Source organism: Echinops telfairi, unplaced genomic scaffold (assembly GCF_000313985.2).
Source record: "Echinops telfairi isolate 266 unplaced genomic scaffold, ASM31398v2 ScPeMD7_2;HRSCAF=8, whole genome shotgun sequence".
In the NCBI taxonomy this organism is placed as follows: Eukaryota; Metazoa; Chordata; class Mammalia; order Afrosoricida; family Tenrecidae; genus Echinops; species Echinops telfairi.
The window spans coordinates 26,768,172-26,780,002 of NW_022103898.1; the positions used below are offsets into that span (position 1 = coordinate 26,768,172).

At 44.6% G+C, this 11,831-nt stretch overlaps 1 protein-coding gene across 8 annotated transcripts in view; it reads right to left on the bottom strand.

Annotated features, from left to right (window-relative positions):
- Nucleotides 1–11,831, bottom strand: part of NR1H4 (nuclear receptor subfamily 1 group H member 4) — a 112,682-nt gene that overhangs the window by 2,750 nt on the left and 98,101 nt on the right. For all 8 annotated transcript variants that reach the window (XM_045292455.1, XM_045292451.1, XM_045292428.1 and 5 more), the window contains one exon: nt 1,086–1,199. In XM_045292455.1, coding sequence (XP_045148390.1) covers nt 1,086–1,199 — 114 coding nt within the window. The remainder of the gene's footprint in view (nt 1–1,085; nt 1,200–11,831) is intronic.

Here is an 11,831-nt window from a genome sequence, read left to right on the forward strand (position 1 = left end):
GGGGGGGTGTTCTTGATTAAAAATTTGGTCTATATGGACCAAATAGACCATTCCTTAGCTTGTCGTGCATTCTTTCCAAAAATCGGGACTTTTTTAAAACTCCAAATCTCGGGACTGTCCCGCCAAAAGTGGACGTCTGGTCACCTTACGCTAGCCTGCTAACCATGAGGTTGGCACTTTGAGCCTACCCAGAGGCACCTCAAATTGCGCTCAAGTAGCATGGCTGCCTCATCATGAGAGGCGCTTCAAAGGAAAGGTGTTACCTGCTTCTGAAATGTCAGTCTTGAAACCCCTAGAGAACAATTAGACTCTGCACATGGTGTCGCTGTGAGTCAGAACTGACTCAACAACAGTTAATGCCATTGTCATCACCACCACCACCACCTTCCCTGACCAACACACAGTCGCACGCACGTCTACATAGATGAACATTGCATGTTCACTCCTATGTTAAAAAGCATGTGATGTTATTCCGGTCCCTGGTCCCTGCTCAGATGTCAATCTTTCAAGACGTATTCTCTAGCACGTACTTTCCTTGCATCCTCATCTTTGTTTTGTGGAGAACTTACCACTTCCTCAAAAGTTACTGTTTCTTTCTCATCTCGCCCACCCCGCTAGAAAAGCCCATCCCCCGGGAATGAGATCCTGCCTGTTGTTCTCACTGCTGCGCCCTCATTCCCCAAGTGGGCAATACCACCCCCTGGGGGCACTGGAACAATCCAGGGAGAGGGGCAAAAGCAGACACCTACACTTTAGTCTGAATTATGGACTATAGAACCAAAGTGCCAGGGGGACACTGGGTAAACCGCTTTCTAAAAGGGGGCAGTAGGTCAAATAAGTTTGGCTCTTTATGCTCTAGAACCATGTTGATCCCATAATAGCTGTTCAATATGCATTTATTGAATGAATGAATGAATGAATGAATGAGTATGACGCTTAGAGAAAAGCCTGAGAAGTATGCTAAATGCTAGGAAGAGTTGGTTTTGGGTGGTAGGCTTACAGGCCCTTGTCCCTACAGTAACATGATTACCATTACACCGAGGGAAGTGGAGTGGTCTAGAACACGGGACATAACTAGGAATTACCTGGAGAGAGGATAACGATCGCTGTGAGCAAAGCATACTCTTCTTGAGTCATCTTCAGTTCTCCAACGCTTTTGTAAAAACTAAACATGGGCGTTATATACTCATCTGAGATACCTGTGGGGGAAAGGTGACACACTGTAACCGCGCAGTACTGTTTTCGAAGGACTAAAAGGTGTACAGGATGAAGACACTATAGATATAGTATTATGGGGTGGCTGATGTTCTCCCGTAAAGGGATGTTGAAGTCTCAACCTCTGGTGCCCATGAATGTGACCCTCTGGTGCAGAGAACAGCACGGAAGGCCACAGATGACCTCTTCGGGCTTCCTGTTGTCACAAGGCAGAGGTCAGACATGCCACCACCCTTCATCTCTCTTTACCTCTTCTGACAGCAACTGCCGCTCCCATGATGCTCGCCTTCAGTGCTGGGTTTGAGCGTTTGCTGCAGTTACACGCACAGAGTTCACAGCAAGACTCACAAGCGAGGGGTGTTACCAGGGGGCTTACCAGGTTACCGCAAGCTCCAAGCAGCAAGCAGTAAGGACACAGTCAGGTGTCCCACGGCAAGACCTTTCCTCAGCAAGTAGCCACATCTCTCTCAGTCTTTGGCCTCTCAGCCATATGGTCCCTTGGCCTCTGCCAGCGTGGGCCAGGAAGCCAGCCGGCTGCTCTTCCTCATGGTCTCATAGTCTCAGCGTTGCTCTCTTTCACAGTCTCCTTGCCTTGGCCTCTGATGCCTCTGGTCTCAGCCTCTGCCACTTCAGACAGCAGACAGATCTAGAACGTGCTACACTGATGGCTCTTTTTCCAATGGCCCCGGGGCTTCTCTCTCCCCCTGCCATTCGTATGGCCAGCTCATTCGTATGGCCTAACACAGAACGATTCCCTCTATATGTGGTACACATGCCATATTTGCATGGTCCCGCCCAATCATCTCATGGAAGTTACAGAGACATGGAGAGAAGAGGGTCATTAAGAAAGCGCACTCTACCCTATCTGGAAGGAGCTATCTTTGATGCTCCATTCACATAAAGCTAGAGGAGAGACCTGACGGCACAGTGCCTAAGCATATGGCAGCGAACTGAAGGACCACCCAGCAGCCCAGGAGAGAGATGCAGCAATATGCTGAACTACAAACTTCGGAGGGAGCCTGGCATGGCCAACCTGTTGGCATGGATATGGGGAGTCCAGGTGGAGAAACAATGCATTGCTGTTATCTCAAGCTTCCTGTTTGGTCAGACCTTGCTATCACAGACCTAGGGAATTACTATACTCACATGTTAATATGTATATCAAAATGCACACATGCAAATAACTAAAGGGGATTCTGTGGCCCAGCCAATGGCAGGGCATTGCAAAAAAAAATTTTTAAATATCAAAGAACAAACTCCTCAAATATATACTGAACTCAGCAATTTGCCCGCCTTGGATCTCAGTGGTGCCCGCAGTTCGGCTGTTACTACATCTGGCAATGAATGATAAAGTTCATTCATTTCCAAAAGATTCTCTGCACTCCACCATTTTCTAGATGCGGTGTAGTTCGTCCTTCTGCTCCTCGTATCTGTGACTGAGGCATGGGAAGCCTCTTCAAGAAGCAACCCCAAATTGTTGCTTTTTGTTCCACATGTATCAACAACTCTGGTTGGTAGATTTTCTAGGGTTCTTACCAAATGGCTCTGGTGTCTCCGAGAAATACCAAACCTGCCTCTGCTTTGCTTACTGAGCGTTTCCACTTGGCTAATCTCTTCAAAGGGAGCCCTGGCGGCACGGAGTGTAAGAGCTCACTGCTAACAAACGGGAAGATGGGCAACTCAGACCCACCCAATGGTTTTGTGAGAGAAAAGCCAGGCAGTGGTCTCCTGCAAAGATTATAGCTTAGAAACCCCTTTGGGACGGCTCCACTGCTTCGGCGGATGGAGTCACTCTGAGAGTGGAAATAGGCTCAAGGACACTTAAGAACAACAACAATATTGTCTTCCAATTCAGTAGGTCCCAAATCACCATCACAGTGTCCAGAACCAAACTCCCCAACGCCCGCCAAACCTGTGGATTCTTCCTGTCTACTCGCTCAATCACCCCTCTTCCCTCCACTACCAGAAGTTCCCCACCCCGCCAAAAAAACAAACAAACTCTCCTCCCCTTCTAAAGCTCTCCAAATAAAATTTCAGTTGTTTTTCTTTTTCTAGAGGAAGCTGTTTGGGGATCTGGTGTTTCACTATCTTAAATAGCTATTACTCAACTGACAGTCTGAATTCACAGTTACTGAGTCCTCGCCAAGTTGTCCTGAAGGTTCTCCGTACATCATAGATGCTAATGCGTTTATGCAGGAAGTAGGCCCAGAGAGGCTACATAACATGCCCAAAGGCACACAGCTGGTGAGAGGTGGAGGCAGGATTCAAACCAAACTAACAGGCTAAGTAGATGTTTGGCTATTCACTCTGACAAGCTGCACCGCCTACACAGCCCTTAAGTCAGTCATACCCAGCTTCACATTGCCAAGTTTTCGTCCTTCCCCATCTCTCTACCTGGGATATCGTCCTTCTCCTTTCCCTAACGTAGTCCTCTTCATTCTGTAAGGGGGTTTGTATCACTTCCTCCACTCATACAGTACATATTAGTTTGGTGATTAGCTCTGAGCAGGGCTCCCACCCAAAAGGGAGTTGATGAGGAAATTATAGACAGAGGAAGAGATGGCAGAAGCGGCGGGAGGGAGAGAGGGAGAAAAATGTGCATTACGGATTAAGACCAGGGTGAGTTTCCAGACCTGATGCAGACCAGAAAAAACTACTCTGTTCCTTCTCAATCAGATCCAGAGCCCTAATGCGTGGGTTGAACCACACCAGAATGAAACTGGATTCCAGATGCCAAAGAGCACAATCATGAATGTCATACTCAACAGAACCAGAAAGGCTAAGCCCACTTTCACCAGAGCCGCCCGTCTTCCCAGACTGGATCCTTGCCTTTCCTTCTCCGACAAAATACCACACTATTCTTCCCCTTTGACTTTCGATTGACCCTGGTGAGCTCAATGAACAACATCTTTGTTGAGCAATTTGGGGATTGTGTAATGTGGAAGATAGCTCTTTATCCAGCTGTTACGTATTGGGCTGAAGACCCATGACCAAACTAGAGACAACTGTAAAATAAAGAGGGTTGTAGTTAAGGCAAGTCACCAGTTTGGCTTTCCAATAAGTGTTGTCATTCAAAGCCAGTGGCTTGTTCTTGAGTACATAAGTTCTTTAACTCTAAAATATGAACCATAACAATAGGAGATATGTAGCGTGCTTAGCATCATGCCTGGCTTATTGTTAGCAGTCAGCTAATCAATGTTAAGGAAAAGAATCATAACACCTTAGTATTGTTATTTGGGAGAACAGGATCAATGCTAGTCTCAGTTCCTCTTTACACAGTTATGCTGCATTTGTTTTGCTTTTAGCATTCTGCAGTTTTGTAGAGATGAAACAAATTGATCATGAATTGATTCATATGTTTCTCAATACTAAAGCTAAATTGTGATTTACATTCAAAACAATAGTAGACTTTAGACTTTCCTTAGCATTTGGGGGGACTATACCTCAGTTACTTTTACCCCCAAATGACTGTGCTATTGCTTCAAATAGATTTGGGAGCATTCTGGTTTGAAAATATTTCGTTTTTAAGGAATCTTATTAATTTCCTGCTTTGTCTTTCTCAGTCTCCACTCACTCTCCATTAACGAGTTGCAGCTGATAACTTTTGAACACACTCAGGCCGACGTGCTGGGTATGAGGGCTTCATCGTCTGCATGATAGGAGAGGCCAAGAACGAATGTAGGGGAAAAATAAAGAGACGATCATAAAAGTTCCTACAAGGTATATCCGGTATGGATTTAGCTTTGGAACGCATGCTCAACAATCAAAATTAACTGGGCCAACATAAATAAAGGGGCATTCTGCACCGGTTAGGAGCTCTGGTGGTGTAGTGATTACATGCTGGGCTGCTAACTGTAAGGTTAGCAGTTCAAAACCACTATTGGTTCCACGGGAGAAAGACGAGGCTTTACAGTCTTAGAAACCTAGGGCAGCAGTTCTACCCTGTCCTATAGGGTCGCTGTGAGTCACATCGACTCGACCGCTGTGGCTGGTTTTCTGGTTTTCAGTGCACCAGCATTTTCTAACAGAAGAAGTGCAACAACAACATTGTCCTGCAGGGGGAAGCCTTTTCCTGTTTTCCGGCTTCCTCCTTTATGGAGATTTGCCTACGCAATTTTTTTTTGTTGTTGTTCTTTGGCCGAATTAGCTGAATTTTGGTCACAAGGTGGGGCTATTTTCTAACTTACTACATGGATTTTACCAGAGAAAAATTCAAAGATGAGCTGCACAGTTTACGTTCCTGCATTTATTTCTTGTGTGGGGTGGGAATTTTTTGTTTTGTTTTTAAACAGCGGCCGGTGATTGGTAAATTAATTCTTCCATGATCAAAAATATTTTAGAGACTAACTACTTGGTGGAATGAACGCGGTGCTAATCTAAGTGATTATTGTAGCCGTCAATGTTGTTTGCTTCCTTGTTTTAATTGGAACCGAAAATAAACCAGAGTTCAGGTGTGTACAATATACACTGGTGTATGCAATATACATATCCTGCGCTTTGAAACACCTCTTGATTAATTGGAGTCCCTAAAGGTCCTCTCTGAACCGGAATTAACCCCGTGGTAGTGATTTTAATATGGTTGGTGCAAATGGTTAGTCAGCTAAGCAGCTCACCAGTAGGTTCGAGATTCTAGTCTACCCAGAGGATCCTGGAGAGAAAGCCCTGGCGATCCACTTCTGAAAACACAGCTAGGAAAACCCCAGGGACACGAGCATGTCTACACTGACACACTTGGGGTTGCCGTGGGCCAGAGTCAACCCAATCCCAACCGGCTCATGACCGTGTATCATTAACAGTTGCAAAATAAACCACGAACCTTGTTAAAATGTTGCTGTTTTCTCAAAATCACATCCATGGACATTTTCCTAGAAATAATGACATAATCCGTCGCCTGGAAGTTAATGTACAAACCCATGTGGCATACAAGGCTGGCTCTGTTTTCTGCCTTGCTTTCCAGCTAAATTCTCTCCATCTTAATGGTTTCCATAAAACTACTGGCACCAACTCTCTTGATTCCCGGCTACTTTAGTTGACTGCCAACATAGCCTATCTATACTAGCCTATGGAGAGGCAGACCCCAGCTCCAGCCTGAGGTCCACTAGACATAGTCAATTAACACAGCCCTTTTAGCTATAATTTCGTATGTGGTTTATTATAAATTTAGCCTCTATGTCTGCGGTTATAATCCCATTTTGGCAGGGGTTCCTTGCTATGCTGATAGAGAGGATTACAATGGGAGGCATTCTGAATCTCCTCCAGCAGAGGGTGTGAATCAAGTGATCACTCTGTGTCCTGGGGGTACAGTCAACCAAAAGACAAAAATCACACCTCCAAATAAGAATGAACCATCTCATAAGCAAACACCCACAGAGAAGTTCCAGGAACATCAGAAGAAGAGCCAACAGTGGAGCGTGTTTGAGATCTCTGCGTGAAGTGGCAAAGGCAGGGACCAGAGGCACAGAGGCCGTCATGGCACGAGACCATGGGGCAGAGCACAGGAATCCTGCAAAGATTAGAGAAGAAGCAGAGGAGACCATGAGATGGCACAGAGAAGCAGTGGCCAGACTATGACGCTGTGAGGCAGAACAGAGACTAGCCTCCTGGCTAACAGAGGCAGAGGTCAAGACCACACGGCGGCCGAGAGGCGGAGGCCTGGACAAAGACTAGGATACTGGTTGAGGAGAAGTGCTGAGGTGGACAAAGCACTGTATCGTAGCGCTTCCTGATTCTGGCTTGTATGCCATTAACTTCCCTAATAAACTCCCTTCATGGTGAATATTATCTGTGAATTCTGTGTGGCAACATAGTATTGAACTTGGCATAGAAGTGCTGTGGGAACAAGAGTTCGTGTCAGAATAAGTAAAGACAGAGGGTGGGAGCATGTCTGACCTCTGCAGATCATACATGCACAGGCTTATTCCAAACAAAGAGAGTTACACATGTCTCTGTGAAAAGTGGATGATGGCTACAGACAAGTTCTTTCAGAAATATATTTGTCTTCACTCAAAATTCACTGCTGTCAAGACATGTTTCTTAGTCCTGACCAAATCAAACCCAACTTACTGCTATTGAGTTGATTCCAATTCACTATGACCCCATAGGATAGGTTAGAGTGGTCCCTGTGGGCTTCTAAGACTAAATCTTTACAAGAGTAGAAAGCCTCATCTTTCTCCCACAGAGCGGTTGTTGGTTTTGAACTTCTGACCTTGAGGTTAGCGGCCCCTACTATGCTACCAGGGCTCTTCTTTAGTCACATCAGGGTGCCTTAAAAACAAGGATTTTTTTTTCTGCCATGGGATAAAACAACTTTTAGGTAAGAGTCAATATAAAGTTATTAGCAAAATTCAAGCGGACATCTTCTATAATCATTGCAGCTTTGCATTACGTTTATGGGAATGCTGTTCCTATAAAACACGGTTTTTAGTCAGGTTAAGCATTTTCAACAAGGTCCGGAGGACCTCAAAGATAATCAAGGGAGGAAAGATCTTCCACTTTAAGAATGAAGAAACTTTGGGCAAAGCCCAGAAACTAGTGGAAGAAGATCATAGCCGGACCATGGACGCTGTAGCTGCTGACCCTGGGATCGCACATGGTTTGATTTTTTTATTGTAAGTGATCACCTTGGACTCAACAAGCTTGTGGCTCCATGGGGCCCACACGCATTGTACGAAGGTCTGTTAGTTCAAAGAGCTGTGGTCTCTCCACCAGTCGTTTAAGTAAGATCGAAGCTCACAATGACCACTTCATGGAACAAGTTGTAACTGGGAATGTGTCTTCCATTTATCAGCCCAATCCATTGTACCAGGACAATACAAAGCCAGGCTTCCAGGGGCTCTACTGGGTCCCTGAAATTCAAGGCAGTGAGGTCAGCGCGGAAGGTGATGAGGGTGGTCCCTTAGGATTCCCAAAGGCTAATCTTGATCGATTTTCTCAAAGGACACAGGGCCATCAATCACGAAGGCTGCTGATGAAGAAGTTTAAAGACCCTGAAAAGAACCAGGAGGAGCTCGCCCGTGACAGTGTATCTGTTCATTCTCTGCAAGGCTGTTCGAGAGAATGTCACTGGGGAACCTGACACCCTCCACCCTGCGGCCCCGATCTTGTCCTTTGGGGATTCTTTTCGTTTTTTCCAAACCATTCTATTAGGTGTTAACACAGACATTATATCACTCCATGGTTCAATCACATCACACAGCCATGTACAATCGCTACCACAGTCAGTTTAAAGACACTCTTTTCCTTCTTGAATTCCTTGATATCAGCTCTTTTTTACCCCACCCCACTCTTGTACCCCTCTGAACCCCTCATTTTACTTGCCGTCCCTATAGGTTCATCGATCCTGGGTGTCATATACTGAAAAACAGAACAACATAGAACAAAAATTCAAGAGGGTGGCCTCCAATGACTTAACACATCTGAGATAACCCCCAACATGAACAACAACAACAATGACGATGACAGAATACAGAAAATGTTGACAATCAGCTCAGGCCTAACGGGCATCAGAGGAGGGATCAATGACGTGGTTTTTACCCTTCAAGTCAGGCTTATCCTTTTGACCTTCTACAGTCATCTCGCCAATGCACTCTATTTGGGAACCGCTTTCTCCTCATCCCTCTATTACAGACAGAGGGAAATCACCGTAGGCTTATTCCCTATGCAGAGCCCACAAAGGTATCTTGGGCTCCCGCTGTCACCCAGAGCCCCCTGCAAACCGGATTCTCACAATTCAGGTCCTGAAACTATTCCTTCCTTCAGCTTTGCATTAGATGGTGTACGATAGGGATTCCTTTGTTTCCCCAAACTCAAAGCAGATGGAAAAGGAACATGATTGAGTCCGTCCAGGATGGGGAAACTGATGTGGCATAAATCGAAGAGGTCAGAACTCTTCGGGGAAGGCTTAGAAAGATGGAAAAGCCTTCAGAAGGATATAGCTCTAGATGGAGGAAATGTTGAGAAATACTAGCTGCACATTGTGATCGTTTTATTATTTACTAAAGATTTCTATGATAGCATGGTGATAGTTTTTGATTCACCCTTGCATCCTTTACTACATATAAGACACGTCCTATGCTCCCATAAACAAGCTAGAACTCCATCCTCTGCGGGATGATGCACGACTATATCCTCTCCTAGACATGCATGCGTCTCTATTAGAAATCTCTCCTTTCTCTGACTTCACTGTCCTACTGCTTACTACTTACTTGTCTCTGGCTGATAACTATTTCCTGCGCTTAAGCTCTCAAACAATCAGCAGGAGCCCTTTTTACTGCAGCTCTACATCATGAAGAGCCCACCACTGGGAACAGATTAGAGTTTTGCTAGCAAGATGGCAGAGAAAGCACCTTGGGCTTTAAGTCAGAATGCCTCCATCCTGTCAGTTACCCGTGTGGCCTTGGGCAGGTCCTCTAGCCTCTCCAAACCCATTTCCTAATCTATAAAATGGGAGTGTAAGCCCCACAGTTAGAGGCCATCGGGAGTAGTAACAAGATGATGCCTATCAGAGCCATGCAGTGTAAAGCTGTGAAGTATATCATCCCTCCAGTAAAGACTGAATTGCAAGTTATTTACAGCTGTCATGAGGATCAAAGAAAATCTGAAAATGTTGTCTTTCAGGGGTTGTCCATATTTGAAATTAACAGGATGTCCCCCGGTTAAAACTTCTCCGAGCAAGTTGGTTTGGTTTGTGAAAAGTTATGTCCTTATGCATTCAGTATTGACAAGATTATTTCAATTTTTAGGCGTGTCGTATGATTATTCTCATTTTTGCTCATAATTCCAGTTTGAAAAGATAGTTTGCATTATAATACTATTTTAAAGATAAAGTCATTGACACTGAGTGTTGTGTAGAAATGTTATCCAGTGATTGCCCCAGATTTGTGCATCAGTTCATGTAAATAAGTTCTGTAACCTCATGAACTGAATGCATCTTGGTGTATGTAACTGAGTTTTAATAATAGCTAGCAAAAGAGTATGACTTGGAAAAACAAGAAAATAAATTTCAGATTATATGAGATAACTTCCAAAATTCATGGAAGAATGCTGTTACCTTTCAATTCCATTTCCCCCCAACAACTTTATTGGAGCCCCTCATATTACATAAAAAGCTCTCTCGGCATAAACCCAGTAACTCTGAGACATTGTGTTACTGTGGAATTTCATGTATACTAAAAATAAGAATGAGCTGTGTTAGCATAAGAATAAAGTTATTCTGAAAGGTCATCCTCCAAGATCAGGTTTTTTATGCATTGTGTGGAAGAGGCAGTGTTCTGAAAATCCACAGAAGAAGAAAATTCATAAATATTAATAAATGGGAGCATCGCTATCGATAATAAAACACAAAGCAGCATGGAGGTTTGGATGGTTTTTATTGTTACCACTGGTTGATATTTGGGGAAAGCATCTCATTATAAACCGGAGGCATTCAGATTTGTACAGATAATGTTCTGGAAGACTTTATGTGTGAACATAAGGTTTGAAGCTTGTGAAATTACACCTTTTTGATTACATATATTTTTTAACCTGAAAGACCCTCTTTATTTCTTGCCGAGTTACAGCATTAGTGTCTTCACAGGTCTTCTGCTCCCTGGTTCAATCCCCCAACCCCCTCTCACATTACTATTAGAGAGAGCTCTGTGAGGTCCAGCCAGGGTCATATAGTGTCCCCATAATAGAAGAGCTAAATTGCATTACTTTTGTGGTCTCCGTTGTCCTTCATAACCCAGCACTGTCTACGCTCTTGGCTTCAAAACGATTATTGTGCAACACTATCAAGCTTTTTGTCGTGTGCAGCTCAATGCATAATCATTCCGCCACCATGACTCCTAACTTTCGCGTTTTGTACATCGATGCTCTCTCACACCTCGACTCTTTGAACTTGCTTTTTCTCTGCCTGGGACAACTCTCTAAGGCTTTTTGGTGCTTCCGGGGTCCCTAATCACAGTCCTCCTCCATTCAATTATCAACTTTATGAGCCTTTCCAGATTCACCAAGTGGACTCGCCGAGGAAGGCAGGCACTCTTTTAAGCACTCAGTGTTCTACTGCTGCTAGAGCAGGAAGAACAGAAAGTAGATGGCTTTACCAAACACAAGTGTCTTCTCTCACGGTTCAGGAGTCCAGAAGTCACATTGCAGGGGACCAGCACTAGGGGAAGGCTTCTTCTCTTCGTTGGCTCTGGGGAAGGTCCTTGTCTCTTCCCATACCCTGGGGTTCCTTGCAGAGCTCCGTGTGTCTTGGTATCACGTGTGGCTGAGAATCCCGGTGCAGTGACCCTGGGTCTGGCTTTTCTTGATCCATAATAGCCATGTCCTCTTTGTCCTCCTCTCTCCTTTTATCTCTTGCAAGATAAAAAGTCTCATGCAAGCAAAGGAGTGATTTGCATATGGATAGCTCTTAAATCATCCTCCTTGTAAGGCCCTGACTCAAAAGGCAACCCACCTAACCCTGCTTTATTAACATACAGAGGTTAGGATTGGGGAAAATTGTATGAAATCACAACGCGGAGGGTAGCCACACAATGTTGGGAATTATGGCCCAGCCAAGTTAACACACATTTTTGAGGGACACAACTCAATCCGTGACATGTTCTACTTTCATTTTGCCTGTACTTTCCATG